Raw genomic sequence first — 26041 nt, forward strand, 5'->3', positions numbered from 1 at the left:
TGGGGGTAAACACAGTGACATCAAAGTTGCAAAAACAGTAAATGCAGTGATACAATGAGTCCCAGTCCAGTAAATCCAGAATCAGACACATGCAACCAAGTAAAGCCAGTACATTTCCTGGTACTAAAAAATAAACAAATATAATCTAATTTGAAAGTGGGTCCTAATGCGTGAATTAACAAATCCCAGCATTAAAATATTTTAAGTTTTCATGCTAAGAGGATCCAATAAAATGTAAAGGGTTTTTGGTGCATTTTTTGACTTTCATGTACAGCCAGTTTCAGATTGGATTGAGGAACCAGTTTTATATTCATAATAAGAGAAGAGATTGATGTTGTGCCTGTTTTAAGGAAGCATGGCATTAGTGGCATCACTCTTCCCACACTCCCGTGTAACTCACCAAACTCACAGATGAAGTACAGCTCCTGGCTGCAGTTGCTGGTAGCTTCCCATTGGTACCCAGAATCCTTCAGGATGTACCCGCACTGCGCAGCTGCTGGGGCGTCCGTCTTCCAATTCGCATAACTCATATCAGAGCCATCGAGCCAGGACAAGCGTCCTGTGAATGTTAAGGGTTCAATACACACCCCACTCGAAATTTCACACTCACTCACACACTATACTCACATCATAATCCCATGCTAAAATCAATTATTTTGTGCACAGCCATGATAAGTACCCATATAATTGAACTTTATTGTTACTTTGTTATTACAACAATATTGTATATAGAAAACTGAAGAAATGCAAAGTAATATGTAGAAATCCAATTCCTATATAAAAAATCTAAATCTATATATGTTTACAGGAATCTAGAAATGCTGAAAATGTAGAAATGTAAGAAATATGTTGACCATAGAAACCTAGACTATAGAAAACTATAGAAATAAGTAGACATTATAATTCTACAGAAACATGTTTGTTAAGTTAACGGAAAACTACATATTCCATGAATGAGGCTGCATTCAGCTTTCAATACGAAAACATTATTCAACACTAGATCTGTTCCAAATTATTGCAATACTAATACTAATAATCCCTTATAAAGTTAAAAAAAAAATCCTGTAAAGTTTTGAAAGATTAATTTTACTTTATGATTAAAATTATTTTTTAGTAATTGCTAAATAAAATAGGGGTAAAACCAAATGAGGCACTATTCTTTTAACAAGAGTATGTGCAAGGTTAAACTACAAACCATCTTTAGAAAAGGTAAACAAAGGTTTAATGGATACTTAACCTTATTTATTCAATAAGAACAGGTTAAACAAAACAAGCTTAATAAAGCAAAAGTTTCTGTTTTTTTAATGTGGTTTGGTCATACAGCCAAGGAAAGAGGACAAGGCAGCTGCTTAAATTGATTTACATTTTGATTGCATAAAATCTTTTCAAACACTAAAGAATATCAGTCCAGTAAATCACAATGAGCAACAGGTTTCCAGAGAAAGGCAAAGCTGGTTCTGCTTGTAAAGATTGCTCCTATCTCAGACTCCAGATTGGCCCTCGGTTGTAATGCACTTGATCAAATCACAGTTACCTGACAGCTGTCATAAGAGACGCGCTCTACAGTGGCAGTCTGCCATCAGGACAGTTCACTAAGGCAATGACATGCAGAAAAACACAGCTTGAACTTCAGTACGCTTTCAACGAGTAGAATGCCACTTATTTCATAGTTTAATAGAGTTTAAACAGCAGGTTTATTTACACACTCTGTCAAGGCTGGTTTTGTTCTTTTGTGCCTCACATTTGTTTCAGTACATGTGTACAGGATTATACCAGTAATACATTATGTAAGGAAGATACTACTAACAAAGTGTACTGGACTATATTCACTCACGTATACCATGGTAAAACCATAGCAAGTGTCATTGTGCAAATACATATGCACCTTAGTGCTATTTTGCAGTGTGATGAAACTAATCCTGTATACTGAGAGCAGTGAATTAATGAAGAGTATTTAAACAGCACATGTACAATATACAGTCAATATGTCCTAAATATGAATTTAATTTTATCACACTTTTATTGCACTGTATATGTCTAGAAAAATAATTGGTAAATCCAAAAAAAAAAAAAAAAAAAAACATTCCAAAGATTGTACCAAAATAAAATAAGTGGTGTATCTACCATGGTAACTGTACATTTGTGTGACACTCCTTCAATTCCTATCTGGTGAATAAAGAAAATAATAGAGCAAACAATTATCTTAGTCTACTTTAACTTACAGGTACAGGGCTCATATTACATACAAAATCAAACTCAAGAAATGGAAAATAAGTGAAATAGATCACTCTTCCTTCTGTATCAGTACAAATGGTTTTGCAGTGTATAAAAATTCCCTGCCCAAACTCAGAGCTCCTACCTTCTGCAGCAGCAGACTCCCGGGTCAGGTTCTCAGCGGCTGGTGCAAGTCCAATCCACCAGTCCCTATCCGGCTGCAGATGCTTCTGCAGGAACTGCTGGGTCTCATCATTCAGGATGAAGACCAGGTGCCCCCCTCCCCTCTCACACCAGCCCTGGGCACTGTGAAAACTACGTTGAAAATCTACAAACTCATAACAAGATTTCTCAAAACCTTCCTGGTATTCTGAGCAGAGAGGGGCAGCACTGCTACCCTGTCCCCAATCCTGGAAGATCAGGGCCAGTAGAGCAGATAGCAACTGGTGCAAAGCGGGACTCATTGTCGTCCCAAACCAGACTGACATAGCACCAGAACTAAACCCCACTCCACCAGACACTGTATTTTAACTAGAAAAGAGTGATGTCACTGCATCTCCTCCACACTTATTAAATTACCTGCACCGCACACAATGGGTGTCATGGCTTGCACAGCATTGTGTGCTACAAATGGGTGCATTATAACTAGCAACAAACATTCTGAGGCTCAATGATGATGGACCAGTTCCATTAAGAAGAGCCAATTAGGGCTGCTGGGTAAATATTCTTCAGCCTTTTCAGCCTAACAACTGACTGCCATTAGAGTATCACTTTGCCACTTGTGGTGGAAAGATAAGCTTGATCCCAGTGTGTTATCTTCCAGTCACGCTATGCTGTTGTGCTGAGATAATGCTTTCCTTTTCTGTGCATGTACAAAATAAAGAACATTTACAATCAAATGTAATCATTTAACAAAAGGTTGGCTTTTAAGTCTATAAATAAGCTTCCAGAGCATTTGAATTATAGAGCAATCAATGCTGCTTAGAGGAGAGGAAATTAAACTTGTTTGGAATTGATGGGATATGTCAGTGTCCTAATTTATTAAAGGTAGTGACTGAGGATCAAATCCTGGTCTCTACAGATTGCTCTGAATATTTTGGTTATTGACTGAAATCCTGTGGTTTGCAAAAGGTTCTGCTAGGGTTCAGTTTAACACAGTACACCTGTGTGATAATGATATAACATAAAGTTAAGGCAATTGTCAATACAAGAAGAAACCAGTAAATGTCAGTTCCAACAAACCAGAGATTTTGGGTAACTACATTAATATCAGACATGGGTTAAGGATTTCCTCACCCAGCTTTATTGAATTGCTGCTATGCTTTTGATTAAAAATCACGTAAGAAGCCCTAGTTACATCTCAATTGCATAGGATTATAATTGTTAAAATACATAAACAAGGCATGACCAATTAGCAAGAAAGCTCTCTAGAGGATCACCTGTTCCATTAAGCATACAAGATGACAACACAATTACTACATTTGTATAACTAAAGACAATCTTTGACATACTGGCATGTTTAGATAAGGTCCTAAACGTTCTAAATATTGTATGCAGTGACCCTAATCAGCTACTAAGATTTAGGTCACATGATCTGATTGCAGTTCGATCACTGGACATAAACTGACATACAGCATAGGAAACAATTAGGTAGAAGAAAACAACAGCAACTTTTAGTTTAATAGACCACACATATTCCATCGGTTATGTTCCAAATACATCATTGCCGTAGTAAATAACACTAATACCTTGATTATAACCTCATTTATAAATGAGCTATATAAAAACTAATAGTGGTACAATTAAAGTCTCTGGCAACAAAAGCAGTTTTTTAATAGAATAATGGGACTGCCAACAGACTAACATCACAGAGTGGCCAGAGATAAACTGAGCAGCTTACAATAAATGCAGTTGTTAACTTGTAACAAATGTAATGAATAATGACTGGAGTGATATGGTGTGATCACTTAACCCTTTCAGTTATGCATTATTTTTGTCAAGCTGAAGAATGAAATCCTTTATTGGGTATACATGAGAACAGGCTGTCCGATTTTACACTGAACAAAAATACAAACGCAACAGGTAAAGTGTTGGTCCCATGTTTCATGAGCTGAAATAAAAGATCCCAGAAATTTTCCATATGAACAAAAAGTTTATTCCTCTCAAATACATGCCCCAGCAACGGGACAGATATTTAACCTCTGCTCCCTCCTCCCCCCCTGCTTGTTTTAGATGCCACCAGCCAGGACACCAGGCCAGGTCATGCCCATCTGTGATGGAGTGTGACGTAGCAATGTGCAATTGGGCATCAGAAGCAGGTAAGCAAGGACAAAATGGTTGGAAGGGGCCTTGTATTGTTAATATGGTTTCAGGAAATGTGAAAACCCATGCATTAGTGCACACAGGATATGGGCAGACCTTAATTAAGGCAGCTTTCTTGGGCGGTGTGTTGTGGCAGCAACAAGGTTTAGATGGCTATCTCCTGTATCAATGGAGACACAGTGACATACCCCACTGTAAAAGTATATTTATCGTTAGGGCCGATAAAACATCACCTAGTAGTTGGGGTGGCGGAAAGGCTACCACACCCAGTAATTCTGGGCCGAGACTGGCCAAACTATAAAGAACTGGTGAAATTAATGGCAGTCTCAACCGCACACATAAACGTAGCAGAAAAGAAAGACAAGGAAATGATTGGTGATGTTTTTCCCCGTTCGAGCTGAAAGGTTTCCCCCCCTTTTTCGTCCAAGAAAAACTAACAAAGAGAGCCGAATTGGAAAATGGAAGGGAGCATTAATGAGACAAGGCGACTGGTGGATGGTAACAAACGCCAATCAAAGGGAGCTGGTACGCAGTGTGACCAAGAGGGCGAGGATACTGGGCCATCCAGGGCAGAGGTTTCTCCAGCTCTGCAATATACCGGACCAGTGGGCCTCGAGCACGGACCTAGTGTGAGGGCCAAAGCAACGACCCCACACTAGTGCACGCTCGGGAACAGGCCTGGTCTTTTGAAGGTAAGGATGTTGATAGCGCTGGGGTGCTAGTATTTCGACACTTCATTATGAAAGGGCAATTGTTATACAGGGTAAACCTTGCCACTGGCACAGGAATGCCTGTAACACAATTGATGGTTCCCCCGTCTTGTCGACTCGAGGTCATGAGGTGCATGATATCCCTTTTGCGTGTTTATTGTCTCGGGACTGAACCCCTGGATTAAACAGTGTAATACACAGCCTTGTGTACTACCATTCATTATTATTTACAGTTGTCAAATGACTTTGGATAATAAAAATAAAATACCATTGCACCTGGATTATCGTTCTGTCATTGATCACTGCATCACTCCTGCACTTACACAATGCAAACCACTTTGCCACAGTGCCCTATGCTGTTAAAGCTGTATCGCTCCACAATCTTGTTAAACTTTACACTAAAGTATAATCCCTTTGGCGCCTGCTTGCTAGTTTTAATCGTTTAACCTCCTGTGTACTCTACTATAACAGAAAATAGACCTCGAACCAGTATGTTCAGTTTGTTTACATTCCCTAAAAATAGATACAATGATTCTTGGTTGTAAATCGCCCTCCCGACCTGTGTGCTAAGCAGCGAGAACAAAGTTCCTTGGACGGGCTGGCCTGACAGTTCTTTCCCAGGTTTCAAGTCGGCCAGCCAGGATGGGGGCGAGACTCCATTGCAATAACGCATTGACCCAAAAGGAAAACGAAGCGGCAGCCGCAGATTGGAGAGGCGGTTGCACTTGTTTACCAAGGGGTCATGTGAGACAGCATAAAAGGGGACGGAGAATCATAATCTGTTCCTTTGCATTGGTTTATTGTGAGTAGAACCGAGGACAGTGAAATTAAAACAGAAACTGAAATCATGAGTGTGGTGTTTTGTTTGTTTGTAATTGTCTTGTCTTGTACGTTCCTATACAGCTAACAGTCTGTGAGCTGTCGCCAAGGGCCAGCACTAAACCGGACAACACTGCACCATTGTCATAAATCTAAACTTGTATCACCCACCATGAGCACTACTACACGCATCCAAGACTGGTGACTGTGTTTGTATTATTGTGGGGCAGATATCGTTTATTTGGGACTGTCTGTTCTTGTATTATATACCCTGTGATGTACACATTAGTGTGTACTGCCGGGGAATTACTGTTTGGTAACCAAAATGGAATCTCAAAATAAAAACATTTTAGTAGTTTAAACTGTAGTGATACAATCTTCTCCCACTGCTTCTCTTTGTTCAAAATAAGCATGCTCTTGCTACAAATTTTAAAAAGTAGGTTATAAATATCATCTCGGTGTAGTTATGAAGACATTTTCAAGCTCTAAAACAAAACAGAATGTATATGATGCTTCCATGAAGTATATTTAAAGATTTATAAGAGATTTACAGACAATCATTAGTTTGGTGGTACAGCTGTGAAGATTAGATTACACATGACTTCAATTCATACAGGTTCACAGGTACAGTTTAACAGCATGTTGCTACAGTAAAGATTCACATGTGCTAGTACAATTGGTTAAAACACAAGAAGGCAATATGGGACATGCAATTGATAAAGATGATAGGATTGTTTTGTTTTCTTTTGCACAGTGGTGCCAACTTTTTTTTTTTTTTTTAGATGTTTGAAATTCTTCCTTTGTTTTCTATTCAAATATTCTGTATTATTTTATTTCCTGTTGTTTTTGCATTGGTTAGATGACCATGACATTAAGTTGCTTCTCTTTGTGATAAGCAGTGTGGAAAAACCATGAGCCTAGTTTTGTCTTATTAATGTCATTTATAACCACAATTTTTATTTCTATATTTCAACAATATGTGTTGTGCCCTATAAAAAAGAAAACCTGCATAATTTATGCCTTAATTAATTTGAACTAATACTACAATGTGTATTAAATAAGACAAAGCCAAAGCCAAAATCACAATAAGATGAAGGTATTCCGTATCAGTAAAAAGCTTAAAAAAAAAAAAAAAAAAAAATAATAATAATAATAATAATAATAATAATAATAATTACAATAAAAATAACTTATATAGCACAATTCACAACAGTATAACTATAAAAATAGCACAACTCACGTAGGTCACAATAATTTCAGTTTTCAAAACAGTAAGCTGCTACTGTACAAATGAAAATCTGCCATTAGTTTGTGGGACTACAGATGTTATTCATCTGCAAAGACTACATTCAGATGCTTTAATGGCATCGACACCTCCAGGCCATAAAAGGTGCATTAACAACAGGAAACAAACGACTTGCTTCTTGCAGCTGCCGAAACAAAGCAGTTACAGAAAGTGTGACTTTCATCTTAAAAACAAAACAAAGCAAGTTGTCAATAGAAGTGAGCTAAGCACTAAATATTGTGAGGGGGCACATGCAGAAACATCCCATCACAATAAAGGTATTTCTACAATTTCTTCCCAGCACAGAACTCTACGTTGTAGGTACAACTGGAAAATGGTAGCTACAGTGCAATGTAACTAAAGGGTAGGTGATATTTCTGCAGTATGAAGTGTCTCGCTGAGGTCTAGTTTTTAGGGGAGTCCTCTGTGCTGCTCTCCTGTTTCTTCAGTTTGATCCCGAAGAGACTGCAGAGCTTTTCTATCATCATGTCGACAATCTCCTCCTCTTCTGAAGGCTGCAGAGTGAAATCAATTACAAGCCTGGCCCTGATTATATCCTGTATCAGCTACACTTCCAATTTTGCTAAGAAGGTGTGGTGTCTCAGGACTCTGAATGACATTAACAAACTACAAGTCTAAGATTTTCTTTATACATAAATTATGGATGCTAAATTAAATGTCTCACCAATAATCTGCACTGCTTTGTGGCTGAACAGCTTTAACAAAACACAGCGAGTTTTGTTCTTAAATTTTAATCAAATTATTCACATTTAACATTGTGTTTTTCTTTTCATGTAATACCTTAAAAGTGTAATAAATTATTCAACTTAGTATATCAGCTTTTTATGATTTAATATTGGTTTATAATTGTTCTAATAATGTGAAAAGTGATTTAGACTGTCAAATCAATAAAATGATTATTAGTATTAATTAAATTTTTATCTGGGTTATTCCTCTTGAATCAAGGCTTTTTGTTTAGGCTGGTTTGACTCCAAAACACAACGCACAAATTTCTAGTTTATTTTTATTTTGTAATTCTTATGAAACTTACCAGCAAGCTGCAACCTTACATGCTGCAATTTCCTGTTCTTGGAGGTTGCAGCCCCCTCCCGCCTCCCCCACCTTCTTGCCCCTTGGACCCAGGTTTGACAGCCCGAGGAAATGGGTGAGGGCAGCCCTAATGTTCCTGGGGATTTGGAGGCCCAAAAAATAATCCCATCTAATTTGGTTTCTAAAAATACTAACTTAATTAGCAATAATGTTTGTGTCTAGCTTTGTTTGTGCAGTTTTTAATTCAGTAACGTGTTCAAACATCTTTTTGTCTCGGTGTTGTTTTTGAATAGTTCTGTTGCTATGAGACCTAGAGAGTCTGACCTGGTGCTGCTGCTGCTCCTCACTGAAGGCCACCAGGATGACGGAGATGAAGAGGTTGAGAACCACGAAGGTCATGAAGATGATGCAGGAGCCAATCATGAATGCTCCTAGGACTGGGTTGTAGTCCAGGACCTGTGGAAGGTGGGGGTACCACACATGAGTCCTCAAGAAAGAGACTTCAAGGAGTACAGGGTCTAATTCTCCAGAACTTTAAAACCTTTCACCTCCTGGGTTTGGAGTCCAGGTCGTGTTAAACTTGGTGCTCTCAACAGCTCTCACAAACCACCACAAAATTAAAAATAGTTAGGAAAGGTCTTGTGATGCTTAAGCACTGTAACTGACTAGCCGGGACGGTTGTCCGTCAACTTTCATGAGTACTAAATTGTTATCGATTGCCCTCTAAGAGTAAAGCAATTGGCCCAGAAGGACACACACACAGCAGTATCCCGTCCCAGTCTCTACCCTGGTCAGCTCACCTCCTGATAGTTAAAGAATCCCAGCTGCAGGCTAACCATGGTCAGAGCCGCCTCCTGCAGTGATCTGTAGGAGTACAGCTTCCAGCCAAACATCAGATTAGTCTAGAACACAAAGAAACAATTACAAAACAACAGAGCACCGTGCTGCTGTGTCTCAGCTGTGGCACTAGGAGACAGAGCATTTGTCCTGGGCACTGGAAAGGCTGAAGTTAAAGTACCTGGCCTTTCCCTACCTCTCATTCTTTTTTGCAGTGTGCAGGGCAGGAATGGTGTTACTCACAGCAATGGAGTAGGACAGTAACATGATGACTATGACACTGATGAACCCCGAGATGTCTGTCCAGGCTCGGCGCAAAGTGGCAGTGATCATGTTCAGTTTGGGGTTCAACCTCATGAGATGCCACATCTTGACCGTGGCCAGAAGAACCAGGAAGGCGATGATGTACCCCAGGGCTGAGTCTGCAGTGGCCGTCTCATAGAAACTGGCGAATCTGCCGAAAACACAGCCAGGGAATCACATCAACCAATGAGAGCTGCTTTATACACCCAGACAGAGATGGGGCTAAACAGCCAGTGGTGAAAAGGCATTAGGCACTAAAACTTGGTAGTTGCCACATGGGACCCCATTCACAAAGCTTTAACCTTGGACAAAGGTGTCTGCCAAATAAATAAAACTCATGAGCTATTTGAAGAATGTTAAAAACAGACTACCTCAAAGCTTTGTTAATAGTGTCACAACTACCATGGTGTATTCATATTTTACAATATTGTGTTTGATGTTAGTTAATTCAACTTTGTATTAAATGTGTAATACACTATGGTCTAGAGGAGATGTTGTGTATGTTCAGCTCATCAAGAGCTCTTTTACTTTGTTACTTCATTAAATATGAAGCCCTGAGTTCCACTCACTGGTCTCGGTGGTTCTGGTAGTACTCCACGTCGCGGTTCCCCAGTATGGTTCTCTTGATGAACATACACAGTGCGCTCCAGCTCAGGACAATGATGGCCAGCTCCAGCAGATTACACTTGCTTTTGAAATACGCCCACCTCTGCTCCTTCATCAGCTTGCCCTGTGGTGAGCCAGGGGGTCAGTGCAGTGCTGTGGCGTTCTATACTGTTACTGCATCACCCCAGCACAGGTTACATTTTCAATTTCTCCTTTGTTTCCTATACTTTACTATGCTGTTACAATGATACACTTACATAACTTTTTTGTTGTTTTTAACAGGTTTTAAAATGAAACATCAACAGCCACATTATAATAATAAATAATTTGTAATTTGTATAAGGTACCAGGACTCAAGCTGGCTAGTTTTTATTTATTTAACATTTTTTTATATTAGTTTATTCTCTGACCTGGGGCCTGGTCTCTGTAAAGGAAATTGTATCCCAGTGCAGTACCACAGGACTGGCAGGCGAGGGAGCCCTACCTGTAGAACCATGTAGTAGATGATGAAGAGAAAGTAGATGATCTCAGAACCCATGACAAAAAACTGCAGGCCGCCAGTGCCCTGATACAGGCGGACGTTGTGCAGTTCTGCGCGGGGCTGGAATGCTCCTGGGGAGAGAGATGTATTGGAAGTAGAATAAAGATGAAATGACAGGACAGGACCATATTTTACTTTAGTGTTTTGGGACCAGGGCTTGCAGGGTGGACATTTGTAGCACCACATGAAAAAAATGTGTCAACTAAAATGTTTTGCAATTAGGTGTGTGCTAAACCTGCTTTAAAACAGGTAAACTATTTTGCCTTCCACTGTAAATATCGTAATTATGTAACCATCTACACATTAAACATTCCATGAGCAAAGTATTTTGTGTTACTTATATGAGTCACAGGCATGTGTTCCATAAAGCTTTTGGTGGTTGCTAACTGGATAACACCTGTAACTAGTCCAAGAAGTTCACAGTATGTTTGACGGACTCTGACTGTGCAGTTAACTGGTACAGTACCTTACCAGGTCCAGACCTGAGGACAGATGAAGCGAGTCCTTACCCACAGCGCTGGTCTCCAGCATGACATTCACGATGCAGAACAGATTGAGGTTGGCATTGTAGACAGTGAACTCCACAAAGATTGCCCGTGTGTATTCATCCAGCCAGGTATTGTCAATCAGGTACTGAAGAACACTGTGTAGAGAACAAGTCAGACCATTACTGACATATCAACAAGGGTAGGATGTGCTTTCTCAAACCTCAGCTTAGATGATTTTCATGAAATGACTGGGGAAAAGAGAACCTTACTTTCTTTTAGTTGTACCTAAGAATTCATTTTCTTTTTTTAAATTACTACATCAGTCGACTGGTCACCTTGTAGCATTCTCTATGTCGGTGCCCAGCACTGCCACGTAGCCTCCTCCTCTATAGAGAGCGATATTGCCCCAGAGGGGGTACGCTCTCAGGCTGCCCTGGCTCTGGTATTTCCACACGCTGGAGAACTGGGAGGTGTTTCTGGGAGCTGAGATGTTCCACCCTGGTCCATACGAGTCCATATCCTCCAGATCCCACGAGTAGGGAGCGTGGCAGTCCCGCACTGTGCTGCGCATCGACCGGGTCACAGGACAGGAGTCTCTCTGGACTCGGACCTGACGCATTCGGGCACTGCCCACCAGCTTGGAGTTCCCGTCTGTGATGAAACCTACAACCAGCAATCACCCTTAATAACAAACCAACTAACACAACATAGTGTAGTTACTTTTTTAGGACTGACATAGGTAAAGAGAATATGGTTGCTATGAGTTAGCTTTGGCAAGGTGGTGTTTCCTGGGTATGACCTCTTAGTGGGCAGGGTGGTATTACCTGGTAGAATCTGTACAGGTTTGACATGGTGGTATTACCTGGGTAAGGCCCATACAGGTTGCTCAGCAGGGTGCTTTTGGCCCAGTTAAAGAAGTCTCCGTGCTTCATGGAGTCAGACAGACCGCTGGTGAAGCTCTGCCTGATGTGCGATGTCAGGAAGTAACCGTTGGGGTCACGCTGCCCATAGGCCACCAGTAGCAACATCCACAGGAAACCGATATAGGCTGAAAGAGAGAGAATGAATGTGTGAGGGAGACAGAAAGAGGCCATTGGTAACCCACATTGTTGAATCTTGACTCAGATTCAAAAATCCTTCATTCAAGGCAACTTTCTTTTATCTATATATATACAAAATAGATCCCAAAAGTAAAAAACATTGATTTTAACTAACAATTCTCAAAATTACTAAATCATGCACTATTTTTTCAATACATTTTGAGTGCAGGACAAAACTGTTATTTTGTGTTCTTCTGTGTATGGAATGATAAAAAAAAAAAAATAGAACTGTTTAATGTAATCCCTATCAGAACCACTTGAGGTCACTCTTGCGTAGCAGCCAGCATTTCTTACCCACAATCTCTCTGATCAGTGCAAACACCTTCTGCTCCTTGAGCATGTTGCTCTTCATCTTCTCGATGTCGGTGGGAGGGGGGGGAAGGTAGAGACTGCAGCTGCTGTCTCTCCGAGTGCTCAGCACTGCACCGGGATCTCCTGCGACGAACACAGTCAAGACATCAATCTATGTGATTACCTCTTATTAGCTTTAATACCATTATAACTGCCTCCCCCCACACACTTTATTGTATGAAAATGCTTTGGTGCTTTGCTTGTTTTTTATGCTCTCAGAATATGCCACGATTTCAAATACAACATAGTAGGCATTAAACTGAAATATTCAAATAACCTAAAAGTTAGGTCATTTTCAAATCTAGGCTGAAAACCACATTTCCACATGCCTTCTAAAGCCTAACCGTTCCTACTCTCTACAGATGTTGTTTAAAGGGCTCACTGAATTCTACACATAATATTGATTGTTATCCGGATCAATAAAGATGCAAGCAGGTTATAAAGAGGTGTGATAGACAGAATCACTTCCACCCACTCCAGATGGTTTAACATTAGACTGTAGGTTCAGAACACTTGGATAAATTGAGAGGCTATGACAGTGGGTTGGTTATTTTGTTCTGGTACCTAAGCTTGTCAGCATCCTGTCAATGTGCCCCTCACTCTCCTCCTCTGGGTCCACTCGCTTCAGCACCAGAGCAAAGAACATAGCTAACCCCAGAACCTGTGGTGAGAGAGGGAGCAAGGGGTTACACAAACCTTGAGTGGCTACACAGAGGGAGTCTGACCCGGGTTCTTCATTGAAACATCATGAAAAAGGATTGAGAGGCCACTTAATATGATAACTTGCAATTAATTGTCTTTTTTGATTAGCTGCATTAATACTGCCTGTGTGAGCAGAGGTAAACAATGTTGAATGGACACATACTACAACTATCTTCACAGACACAATTCTCTAATAAGGACCTGCAGTAGACTTGTGGTTAATAGCGAATCAGAAAGATGTTTAGTAGTGATCTTTCTGAGTCGTTATTGACCATGGGCCCCCTACTGTAAGTCCTGAGCTAACCTGTGCAATGTTAGCTTGATAACATGTTGGGTTGAGAAATAGCACAGTTAGAAGCTGTTAGGAGCTCTCTGTACCCTCTCATATTGCATTAGAAACCATTACCTTGAGCGGCTGTGTGAGGAAGAGGCTCTCGAAGAAGGACACAGACATAGAGATCAACCAGTTAATTGAGCCCTGCTTGCCATAGTGCAGCCCGTAAAACATAGTGAAGTAGGCCGAGACACTGCTTGAAGCCAGCACCAGGAGCCAGCCAAGGAAGACGAACCACCAGGGCAGCCCCTTCTGGCAACCCTTCTTCTGCACGTCAGCGTCTGTGGGGCCGGGGCACTGAGAGAGCCTGAGGGTACAGAACAAACACTAACCAACCAACACTCAAGAGACCTCACAGAGACTCATCAAATGTCAGACCAGTGAAATGCAGCCATTTCATTATAATTAAACTACAGCACTGATGAAGACAGTAAAATATTTGTCATAAATACAGTGGTTAGCAGAAGTATTCACCCCCTACCAATAATGTCACATTTTGCTGAATTACAAATAATGTGTGCACAGTTTTTCAAACAAACTTTTTTTATTCAAAGCTGTAGTGGTTAAACTGAAGATTGTTATATGAGGAGGAGGTTAAATGTCAGTAAAACTTGCAAAGAAAATGATGCACTGACTCCCATCTCAGACACAGAACTTTGCAGATCCCTCAAGGTCATTGTTGGCTTCAGAGTGACATTCCGAACCAGTTTCATGCTTGCCCTGCTGCTCAGTTTGGGAGGGCGACCTGATCTAGGTGGTATGACACATCTTCCACATCTTAATGATGGACTTCACTGTGCTGAGAGGGATAATCAGCGCCTTTTAAATTTTCTTGTACCCTTCTCCTGCTGTGTGCCTCTTTACCACTTTATTCCGGACTTGTTTCGAAAGCTCCTTGGTCTTCATAGTTGCTTTATTGGATCACTATGTGAGTTGCAAGTTGAAAGTCTTTATATACCAGAGACAAATTATCTACAAGTTAAACCACTTTGAGTACACACAGGCTGAAACCATTTCACTAATTTTTTGACCTTTCAAACAAATAATTTGCACCTGAGCTGATAGGACTGCAGTAGCACAGGGGTGGAATACTTATGTAACTGAGATTAATCTCTTTTTCTCTGTATATCTTACCTATTTATATTCTATATGCATTTTTTAACTTTATCAATGTGGAGTGAATGTTTGTGAAGATTCTACATGTAAAACGTTGTGGAGTAAGCTCAGGTGCCAACAAAATGTGAAAACTTCGCAGGGGGGTGAATACTTCTGGAAACCTCTGTGTGTGTGTGTGTGTGTGTGTGTGTGTGTGTATATATATATATATATATATATATATATATATAGTATATATATATATATATATATATATATATATATATATATATAATATATATAATAATTTATAGATATATATTCCCACAATAAATATATATATATATATTATATTATATTATATACATATATATATATATATATATATATATATATATATAGAGAGAGAGAGAGAGAGAGAGAGAGAGAGAGAGAGAGAGAGAGAGAGAGAGAGAGAGAGAGAGAGTACTGCTCCTGTATTTAAAAAAACAAACAAATAAAAATCAAACACAAATTATAGTATAAAAAGCAAGAACCAAAAGTCATTCAATACAAACAGTTGCCAACAGGAATCAAGTTGCTAGTGCTAACAATAGGTATTTTTAAATGGTTGGCACTCCTTTAAGGCATGTATTTTAAATTAAGACTGCTGCCTGCTACATGGTACTTGGAAACAGGGTTTCAAACAACCATTCCCTTGCTCCCTGGGTACCTACCGGTCGGTTGCTGAGGAAGTGGAGAGCTGTCTCTCGAGCAGTCCCTTCATGCCTTGCACCTGCCTCACGGCCTGGCTGTAGCTCTGGGGTGTGGAGAACCTCTTGGGTCCGAGCAGCTCCAGCTCCCTCTCCACATGCTCCAGTTGTCTGTACAAGTACTGGTTGTAATCATTGCGGCGCTGAGCCTCCCCTGGGGTTTTCACTTGGTTCTCAGCAGGGCTGGACTCTGAGAGAGAACCACACCAACAAACACATTCTAATATATATATTAGAATTATAATATTATTAATTTATTGCTATCAAGACCACTTAGGATAAATTGTATTTTAAGTACCAGTTGTTTTAAATTACTCTGCATCTTTATCTGAAATTTTGTTATATAAATGTCCAAAAACAAACAAATCCCAAATATTTCAATTTCACAAAAATAAATATATTCCTTTTCCATTTTTTTTGCTCAGTTGTGTTGTTTAGAACTACAGTATAAAACCTTTTCTATTAAAACAAATTATAAGTCAGCACATTGTATTTTAATATTTCACTTCATAATTTCAAATTCTCATGATTTACACACTTGTTGAATTGAAATTGAAAAGAGTTTTATCACTTTAAAATTATAACTGCACATTCATCTGCATTAATAGAATATCACAGGATTTCAAAGGCGTACCATACCATCTAAATAACTGAAGTCTTGTAGTTTATTTTTCTAGCTGTGATACTTGAAGTGGAAAACCATAGGAATAACACATTAATTGGAATCCATATGAACTGTTTAAAAGTTTAACCAAACTGAATATACAGTACATATACATCCACATTTCCTACATGGTAATATTATCAAGTTCGTTCAATACCACTATCTATCAAATATCAGGAAAGCAGGGTGCTCCGTTCCACACCTGCCTCAATGTGTGTATTTAATGTTTGTGTGTTTCGTGTGTATGTGTGTGTGTGTGTGTATATATATGTGTGTGTATGTGCGTGTGTGTGTGTGTGTGTGTATATATATATATATATATATATATATATATATATATATATATATATATATATATATACACACACACACACACACACACACACACACACACATACACATATATATATATATATATATATATATATATATATATATACATTATATATATATATGTATGTCAGACAAGGTGACAGCGTCTTCTGGTGTATTGGAGGCTACCTTGCAAGTCGACAGCCCCAAGTGTGAGGACCAGGGAGCTGTCCTTCTTGTGGCTCTCATTGTAGAACTCCTCGCCAGCACGGTTCTGCTGATGGATGATCTCCTCCACCATAGACAGCAGCTGGTTGATATCCGTTGTCCTGCCAAAGTCTTTGTGAAGCAGCGGGACAGGGCTCTTCATGGTCTTTGACAGCGACTGAGCCAGTCGCTTAATAGCCTGCAGATACACAGCAGAGGGTTAAGGAGGAACCATGAACAACACGAAGCAAGGTGAGGAAGAGTCAGAATCAAAATACATATTTCATCCATAAATTCTCAAGTCAAAGTATTAATCCAGTCTGTAATTCACCTGTAAGCTTTGAAAATCCATTAACCAAATAAAAAGTATTTTTCTTCTTTTTATAAAAATCAATCTTGTCCTAAGGTTCGGTAAGAAAGGGTCTGTGAAACCAGCCCTTTTTCACAAGAACCATTGCTGTGGCGATGAGGTCACCTTTATGACAGCCTCTGGTGTCAGCTCCCTGGTGGGACACTGTGGGGAAGGTGGCTGGGAAGGAGACACTCTGACAGTCTTTCCATGCTCTGTTTTGTCCTGTTGCTTTGCTTCTTTCTTCTGGTCCTTCTTCTTTTCCCGTGGGCGGACTTTTCGGAAAATGGTGACGATGAGGAGGTTGACAGGAAACACGAGAATCGAGCTCTCAAACCCGATCAACACCTGGTGCCAGGTGATCGTGAACCCACCTGCAGAGGGGACAGTAGTTACTTGACTTTTATACAAAATAATCCCTTGTATTGGCTATAAGATCTCACAGGCTGATTGCAGCTAAAGTGAGTCTGAAGCAGCAGCTTTTCATCTATAGTGTTGTCTTTGAAATTTCTGCATATTCCAAACTGAAGTATAAAATACAAAGCGTGAACCAAAAGATCTCCAACAGGTGAAAAGGCGAGCTGTACAGGCATGCCTCCCTATATCCAGAGGGAAGTGGGCGAACTAGAGGGCTGCTGCTTTCTATATTGGCTTCCTATACACATGGAAGCCTTAAACCCTAGCAGCCATGAAATCAGGCATGCAAAGCAAAAAAACAGATTTACTAAATTAATTTCTTATCTTTATCTTAAGCCCCAGAATTTTTGGCCCTGTCCAGGTGGCCACATTGCTTTATTACGATAAGTAACATATATAGAAATAGTGTGTTGTACCGAGGTCCATCTTCTGTTCAGAAGGGTCCGTGGGAACACCATAGAATATGATGCTGGTCAGCATGGTGCAGAGCAGCAGTGAGAAGCAGCAGGACACGCGCTGCACACAAGTGAAGTTGCTGCTTGCCGGGCGGTTCAGCACAGAGAACCAGAGGTGTCCGTCACGGAAATCCTTCGTTGTCTTCATGAAGAAGAGATTGCTGCAAAAATTATAAATACAAAATAAAGTATTAGAATTACTCTTCCAGGCTAGGTAATCCACTATAAACATAATGTAAGAGTATAAGCAATTCATGTTTTTATATAATTATTTACAGTTCTTGGCAGTACGCTCAGGATTCCATGACAAGTTAAAAAAAAAAAAAATCTTCAATGCAAAACCCTTAATTCTGCTGCACACTTTTTAAGATTATGCAGGTAATTATACAACATACATTTAACATTGTAAGACAACATACAGACAGATATGAACAGACAGACACCCCTTATATTTGTAATAAATTTCGCCAAATACAGTAGAACCCCATTAATCCGCACCCTGTTCATCCGCAGCTTGAATTATCCGCAGCTCCCTGACGAGTTTTATCTCTGAAATACAGTACATTATTGCCAATGTAGACTTAATGCCTGAGGTCCACACACACACACACACACGAACACACATATAAAGATGCAAACGTCAGTCTAACCTGTGGAGCCAACGCCAAGACAGCTGTGCTTAATGTCTCGGTATGAACAGCTGGGATTGTGTAAAATTAGTTCTCATGTAATAACTTGAGAAACTCAGAAAACCCTGGAAATGCAATTTTTTTTTAAGCCAACTGGTGTTGCACCTTAGCTCGTCTTTTGGAAAATTCAGGCTAAACCAGGAGCACTTGAGTGCACTCGAGTTGGCTTGACTATGGAAATGAGGTATTAGTGAAGCCCAGCAAACATATTTAGCCTCACTGAAACAAAAGACTATGATGGTCTTTGTCAAATTTCAAAAGAACAACTTGCAGCAGTGAATTGTTTAAAAAAGCTGGAATGTAGACAAGTTTAAAAAAAAAATCACAGGTTTGTTTATTTAGTTTTAATGTTTTTTTTTCTAGAATTTTTTTGTTTGAAATATCAGAAAGCTACAGCACTTAGCTACCATTATTTAATATTAATGCGCGGAATACATTAGCAATAATGCCTTGTGATATTCCTAGCTGCTTGCCACGTATACAGGGAAATTGTGAGCTCTGATGGGCTGAATAACTTATTACAATCATAAAATGTTTTATCATCTTGTAGCTTTTTCTGTAGTATATAATATTTTTTATTAGGGAAACAGGGTTGGAGGTGTAACACACTTTGAAAAGTAAACTCATTTTAAAAATTCTTCTGTCTTTGTAATATATTGTATTGCATACATTTACAGTAAACTCTAATTTGGTTTACATTACTAGTTTCTGTGTTTTATTCATGCATTCTAGTCACATGCAATGACACCTCATTTATCCACGGATGCCACACATCTGTGGACCTATGTCCACCTGAGCGCGCAGATAAACAGTAATGTTAATACCAAGTTTCGTGACAATTAGATACACGGTTCACTAAATAAATGTAAGTGTGACATACACATGGACAGATGTACAGCCAGACAGACACCCTCCTTTATTTAGTATAAGTTACTGATAATATAAGGATCTGGGGATAATGTTAATGACAACTAGAAAAGTGTTTTTCCTTATATATGGAGAAATCTGTGAAGTGTGACGTATGGTTTGGTACAGGATACAGAACCAGAAGTTTGCTAGACCACCCAGCAGTGGAGAAAAACCCATCAATCTCATACCTGAACTGCTTCAGATCTGCCTCAGTGGCGACAGGGAACACTTTATCCAAAACGCATTCACCAACGTCAATAGCGAGCCAGGAGTTACACAGGAATTGCGACGTCTGATCTGTCTCCAGGTCGTGCACCAAAACTCTGCTTACGTACCTAGAAGTTCAAGACAGATGCTATTATTAAGGCAAACCAAATAAAATGTATCCTAGGGGGCACTTAGATAGTGACAGACCTTATAAAGCGTTTAAAATAACAGTACAAGTGTTTTGCAGATACAGAAAAGTAAAAAATAACAGTATTGGGGACCCATTCTAAAGTATTTCCCATGAAGACATCAAGGATATTTTTCCTCTCCATTGCCCCACCTCCCTCTCTCACCAGGCAGGGTGGTCCCCTGTGTTGTCATGCCACAGCCGCAGGCTCTGCAGCTCCCCCAGTGAGAAGGGCGTTGTCAGCAGGAACATGTCCGACTCCCCTCTCTCAAAGACCGGCTTCTCAGGGTCAGTCAAGTGGTGGGGATCACTCTCCCCCTCTGATCCATACAGAGTCACCGTCACCTACAACGTGGTGAGATAACATCTTATTATCAGACCATAATTCAAGTTTTTAATGTTGTCATCGAACTTGTAGTCACTTCTGTTTCACTATTTTTTTCCCTACACACGCATCTCTCTGTGCTGACCTGTGCGGAGGTAGAAGCCCCACGGCGTTGGCCAGTGCTGACAGTCAACATGTAGCGGTACTGGGCCAGCGGGTCATTGTCCTCCAGAACTGTGATCTTCAGCTGAGAACAGAGAGGAGGAGAGGGAGAGTATTACGACTGGGAATCAAGACCTCTAGACCACCAGGGAATTTAGCCATACATATATCTTTCTTGTTCTATTTCAAGTGCTTCTCTCCTGGTCCTCTTCACTAATCTCCATAAAATATGACTGACTGATGATTAAATACTGGGTGGGGGGGGGGGGGGGGGGGGGGGGGGGGGGTAGTACACTTATGGTCCATTTCTCCCCACTCACATACCTTGCTCACTAGTTTCCATGAACAATCCCATAATGAGCAATCTGTCCCATAATTTCATCTGTGTGTATGCTGGGACTATGAATCAAATATATTTACAGTCAAATATGTATTACTAACATTCAATTACTAACATTGATACAATATAATTAGAACTCTATTTCTAAGGATTCACTTGAGGTAGCTCAAGATGCAGACTGTGATACCTTGTCAGCATCCTGGATGTCCTTCCTTCGTGCCCAGATTATGACCAGGATATACACACCAATGAGGGAAGCCACAGTACACACCACCACAGGGTTGCTGGAGAAGGTGGCAAAGAGCTCTGCGGTGCGTGAGACATCGACCATATTGGGCATGACGAAGAACGAGCTCCCGAAACTAGTCAGGTGATTGCACAGACACTGCGTCACGTTGTAAGTTGTGAGGGGACCGACCTGAGAAGGTGGGAGGGAGAAAGAGGGATTAAGGGAAATTATAGGTTATTTGGGGATTCAGCTGGGACAAACCAGCTTCTAATTTTGCCATGCTTCATTGTTTTGTTCCTTTCACACTGAAGGGACAGCACGGATTGTGTTTTGTAAAAAAACGACTTGTCATTGCGAAAGTGTCTTGAGGGACACCGATTGGTTTATTTAATCTTTCCTGAACCAGCGCCATATCATTGAATTGTTTTGTAATCTGATTTCCACGAGTGCACCTCATCGCTATGGTATGTAAACAAATGGCAAAATGCACTGCTGTATCGCTTGCTAAAAACCTTTAAAGATTAACAATAAAATCAATACAAATACCAGTTTGATCACAAAATCAAAGCAAAAGTGACTAATTTGTTTTTATAACATGTACATTGATAAGTGAGAACACTGGAAAAGGAGCAAAATACAAATATTCACTGCAAGATTCAAATGCACGAAATGCTATTAATACAAAAAAAAAAAAAAAAAACGTACAAATACACATACAAATATACTAAACAACCCTATTAATATCAAAAAACAAGTCTGTACTTTACTTTCAGCACGGTCAAAAAAGCTTCACAACTGGTTTTAAAATGAACAATGCCATAAAAAAACAGTATGCATTATGTGTACCTTTTAATTTAATTTAAATTAAATTCAGTTTTCTTATCATTCATCCTGAACCTCAGGGTCTCTTCATTGCTGTTGAAAAACAAATCTGTAAGCTCGCTGTACAGCCATGTGTGTGTGTTGGCTGGAACATTCAGTATGATGTGCATTATATTATTATTCGTAACCCGGCAATTAAAAGAGACCTTTTGTCTATTGATCATATTTCCTAAAAGCCTTGCCGATTATTAGAGACCTAGTGAGTATTGATGCCTGGCGATTATTTGAAGTTTTAAGGTATTTGTTTATTTATTGATTCATATTGTGTCTGGTGGCTAACTCTGTCTTAGAGAACACTTTGCCTATAAGTAGGGTGGGCAAATGTAATGCATTTGCCACTGAAAAAGCAGGTAATGTGAATATACATAATTAATATAAAGATTTTTTTTTTTAAATGTTATAAATGTAATCCAATTTAAAATAAATCTGTGCATTGCAGTCATGTCTTCCAAATCAACAGTACAAAGGTCACTCTTGAAATCAGGACTTAAAGGATGTGTTGCAGTAAAAACACCTCCGTTAAGAAAGGGGAACAAGACTAAAAGGCTAAAATATGCAAAATAACATAGAAATTGGACTATGGAACAATGGTCAAAGGTGCTTTGGACTGTTGATGGAAGGACAACGACACTTGTGCCTTTTGCCGGTTCTGTTGTCAATTCAACGCTTGTCTTCTATCTATTCCTTAAGGACATTATCTTCAAGTATTGCTCATTTGTAAGACAGCTTTTTATCCTGGGCTTGTCAATCACACATTATGTTTCTTTGTACTTGTTAATTATGCCTTGGATACCACACCTTGAAAATCGAGTGATGCGAGATACTTAATTCAATGTTTTTCCTTCTTTATGCAAGTCAAGGTTGTTATAATAGTAGAAAACACTAGTGGAGGCTTTGAGTAAATTGTTGATGCTCATAATGCATCAGAGTAGAAAAATGCAACATGCCTACTTACAAAACTTACAAAAGAAATGACTCATATAGTGATCAACGTTTTAATTTTCATTTATGATGTATTCCTAGTTTTTGTTAAGTGGAATGCAAAATAATACAAATAAAACAGCGAGTACATTTTTTTTCACTGTACAACGCCCCCTTTTTTACGTTTATTTTATCTGAAGTGTTTATTCAAGTTAAAAACTAATGTTATTACTTTATGACAACTTGGCTGCTTTTTATTTGAAATACACAAAAGATTTAAAATTATTTGTTTTGTAGTTAATAAACAAGGATAAAAGTAAGGCCTTTCTTACTTTTGAGATATTTTTCAACTTTAATACAGTGTTAAATAAAATGGCCTTGATAACGTTTTGAAAATGAATGAATACCCGAACACGTAAGTTCCATGTTTGTCACAGCACTAATTAATTCTAATACATTAGAATACATTTTAATAAATGCATAACGCTTTAGTTACCACTCCTTTAAATGTCTGTATTTCCTCTTGTAGGACACAATTATTTTAGTGATCAGTTCATACATTTTAAAGATAGGAACTTTTAAGGCAAAAGGAAGGGAAGGCACAATTAAAGAGCAAAATAATGTGTTCTCTTACAAGACCTTTCCATTTGATTTTGCAAATTGACATCATCTTACGCTTTGCTTTCATTCGTAAGTTGACCTTGTGTTTAGAGACTTGAGATAAAAGAACAAGATGCCCTTCTGCTTACCCGGCAGCCCTGAGTGCTCCAGTTGCTGCTCAGCTCGTCCCAGTACACACAGCTGACTGCGAAGGAGGTGACGGACACGGTTGTGTTGGTGGAGGTAGGTCCTGTGTTCCAGGAAGGCCTCAGCAGGATGTAATAAACACCGACCCCTGAGCTCAGATCGTCAGGGTTCAGAACCCAGGTGTACCGATCCCCTACACACACACACCAGAGGAACGAACCGTCATTCCAGTGTAATACGCAAACAAAACACACAATGCATTTTTCTATTACACAGATTACACTGGTGATTCTCTAGCCATGGCTGCAAAAACAACTTCAGAAATAGAAGGGGCTAGGTGGTGAAGCATTGGTTCACTAGTGTTTCATGCCATTCTCCTTGGAAGTCCTTGGTTAAAAGCTCAGGTCACAAATAAAATTAGCTTCTTTACTTTCCCCAGTAAACACTATAGCAATGCACATTGGTTTTAGTGGAATCTTATATTGCAAAAAGCTTTGTTGAACAGAAATGTACTTGACTGATTTATCGAAGATCCAAGATTCTTACCTCCAGAGTAGCGTTCATCAGGTAGCTGTGTTTCTGCATCAAAGTTGGTCTCATTGGGGTGGTACTGGAAGCCCAGGTAGAGCTGCAGTGGGACCTCTAGAGCCAGATCAAGCTTCAGCACTAGGGAGGGGTTCCCAGCTGTCACATTCACCATCACAGTGCTGAAATTCCCCAAAACCAGAACTGTACTATTCACTGGGTCAGCGGATGGTCTGGGAAGGAAGATCTGAATACAAAATAGAAAGACACCGATAAGAAACTGCACTGAGGTTAACTATCCCCAAGGTTTGAAATTTCTGTATATATTTTATATAAAAAAAATACTTTAATAAATCACCCACCTTTTAGAGGTATCTATTTGGAGTTGAATCTAATTGTGCAGACAGCCACTTACTATAGTAACTTTCAATTTACTCTTCCTTTCTACTCAGTGGGAGGAAGTACTGCAACAGTTTAGTAGTGTTATGACCCGTCTTATCAGAAACAATTATCCAAAAAGGACCAAGGGGGGCTCATGTTTAAAAGCAAATCAGAGCAAAGCAAAGATTTTTTTGTGATTGGTTATAGGCAAGACAAGAACCGCCAACTTTATATCCTGGAGAATTGTGCTGTTAAGGCTGGTTGTACCATATGATTGACATCCAACTTAGGTTTCATGATGTTTCAGGGAAGAACCAGTGTAGGCTTATAACAAAGCCTTAGTAGTGATGATTTACTATGCTAGGGTTAGCTATTCCTTATAGAGAATGGCCAGCGATGTGGTACTTCAACAGGGTTAGCTATCTCTTACAGAAACAGGCCAGCGATGTGGTACTGAAACAGGGTTAGCTATCTCTTACAGAAACAGGCCAGCGATGTGGTACTGAAACAGGGTTAGCTATCCCTTACAGAGACTGGCCAGTTATATGATACAGCAATGGGGATAGCTATTTCCTACACACACCATGGCAGTGATCGCCGGTATTTTAAGCAATCAGTCACCCACCTCAATATCCTCGGTGAGGTTGCTGACCGGTATGGTAGATCCATTCTCTCTGGAGAGTGAAAGTTCCCCCACTGTCTTCTCTACAGCCTTCCCCCTGCCCCATGAAAATGGGTTTTCACTAAAACTTATCATCTAAGGACCAAAGAGAGAAGAGCAAATAATGTAACCTGCTCTTTAGAAATACACACACAAACACATAACTCACTCCAAACTTCACAATCTTAGTAGCTCACTTACCAAATGCTTTTCAATGGCATTGCAGGGGTCAAGGACAGTTAAGGGGATGAGGCCGCTATTGGTAGAATGATACCACATTGATACCATTTCCTTATTTTTGAATACTATGCCAATACACACTGGTAATCCACTGCTGTATCATTATATACCTACCACTACTATACAGTATGCTGTAACTGGATCACTGTGTAATATTTGTTACAAATCCATTGTATTATATTCTGTGTTCTGCTTATGTTACTGATAAGGTTTCTGATGTATATTTTTTTCTGTCCACTTGCTAATGCTGATACACCTAATATAGGTAAATAACTTCAAATTTCATTTATAATCATTTTTAATTTCAGTACTATTTTATGGTGTTTTTAGTATTCCAAGTGGTTCTTGGTTATGTTGCTCTGTGGCAGAGCAGAAGCCCTGCGTGTAAATAGTGTTTCAGTAAACACAGACAAAATCAGCCTGAATCCTGGACCCCTCATCACGCACCTGCACGTCAACAGTCTTATCTTCTGAGAAGCTGGAGGCAATTTCCGGCAAGGTGAAGCTAGCTTTGCTGGTATTGCTGGTGGTGATAGTCCTGCCACTCAAACTACTCAGAGACAGCCTGCACTCCAAAAAGAAACAGCTCAGGATATTATAGCCCCATTAGGTGCACAGAAAACAGACAGAACAAATACAAGAGAGGGGAAACTGCATTAAGCAATTTTTGGGTTAAATCTAAAATTAAGAAAGCAGGGTTTCCATGAATTGACCACAGGGCTA

General features: G+C 39.6%; 2 protein-coding genes across 2 annotated transcripts in view; both read right to left on the reverse strand.

Moving 5' to 3' along the window:
- The window catches only part of LOC121296690 (polycystic kidney disease protein 1-like 2), a 38445-nt gene extending 32943 nt beyond the window's left edge, over window positions 1-5502 (reverse strand). Inside the window, exons 1-2 of the mRNA XM_041222464.1 lie at window positions 2360-5502; window positions 401-559 (exon numbers count right to left, since the gene is read on the reverse strand). Of these exons, the coding sequence (XP_041078398.1) occupies window positions 401-559; window positions 2360-2702 (502 nt within the window). The 5' untranslated portion in view covers window positions 2703-5502. The remainder of the gene's footprint in view (window positions 1-400; window positions 560-2359) is intronic.
- A 1739-nt stretch (window positions 5503-7241) lies between these two features.
- Window positions 7242-26041, reverse strand: part of LOC121295967 (polycystic kidney disease protein 1-like 2) — a 38461-nt gene continuing 19661 nt past the window's right edge. Inside the window, exons 17-40 of the mRNA XM_041221071.1 lie at window positions 25766-25883; window positions 25043-25174; window positions 24058-24283; window positions 23514-23704; window positions 20920-21150; window positions 20376-20477; window positions 20072-20250; window positions 19700-19846; window positions 17875-18074; window positions 17168-17415; window positions 16675-16891; window positions 15474-15699; window positions 13735-13969; window positions 13191-13287; window positions 12570-12710; window positions 12038-12223; window positions 11511-11838; window positions 11197-11330; window positions 10631-10758; window positions 10110-10270; window positions 9481-9691; window positions 9201-9302; window positions 8725-8856; window positions 7242-7865 (exon numbers count right to left, since the gene is read on the reverse strand). Coding sequence (XP_041077005.1) covers window positions 7755-7865; window positions 8725-8856; window positions 9201-9302; window positions 9481-9691; window positions 10110-10270; window positions 10631-10758; window positions 11197-11330; window positions 11511-11838; window positions 12038-12223; window positions 12570-12710; window positions 13191-13287; window positions 13735-13969; window positions 15474-15699; window positions 16675-16891; window positions 17168-17415; window positions 17875-18074; window positions 19700-19846; window positions 20072-20250; window positions 20376-20477; window positions 20920-21150; window positions 23514-23704; window positions 24058-24283; window positions 25043-25174; window positions 25766-25883 — 4183 coding nt within the window. The 3' untranslated portion in view covers window positions 7242-7754. The remainder of the gene's footprint in view (window positions 7866-8724; window positions 8857-9200; window positions 9303-9480; window positions 9692-10109; window positions 10271-10630; window positions 10759-11196; window positions 11331-11510; window positions 11839-12037; window positions 12224-12569; window positions 12711-13190; window positions 13288-13734; window positions 13970-15473; window positions 15700-16674; window positions 16892-17167; window positions 17416-17874; window positions 18075-19699; window positions 19847-20071; window positions 20251-20375; window positions 20478-20919; window positions 21151-23513; window positions 23705-24057; window positions 24284-25042; window positions 25175-25765; window positions 25884-26041) is intronic.

The sequence above is a fragment of the Polyodon spathula genome, chromosome 21 (genome assembly GCF_017654505.1).
Source record: "Polyodon spathula isolate WHYD16114869_AA chromosome 21, ASM1765450v1, whole genome shotgun sequence".
Lineage (NCBI taxonomy): Eukaryota > Metazoa > Chordata > Actinopteri > Acipenseriformes > Polyodontidae > Polyodon > Polyodon spathula.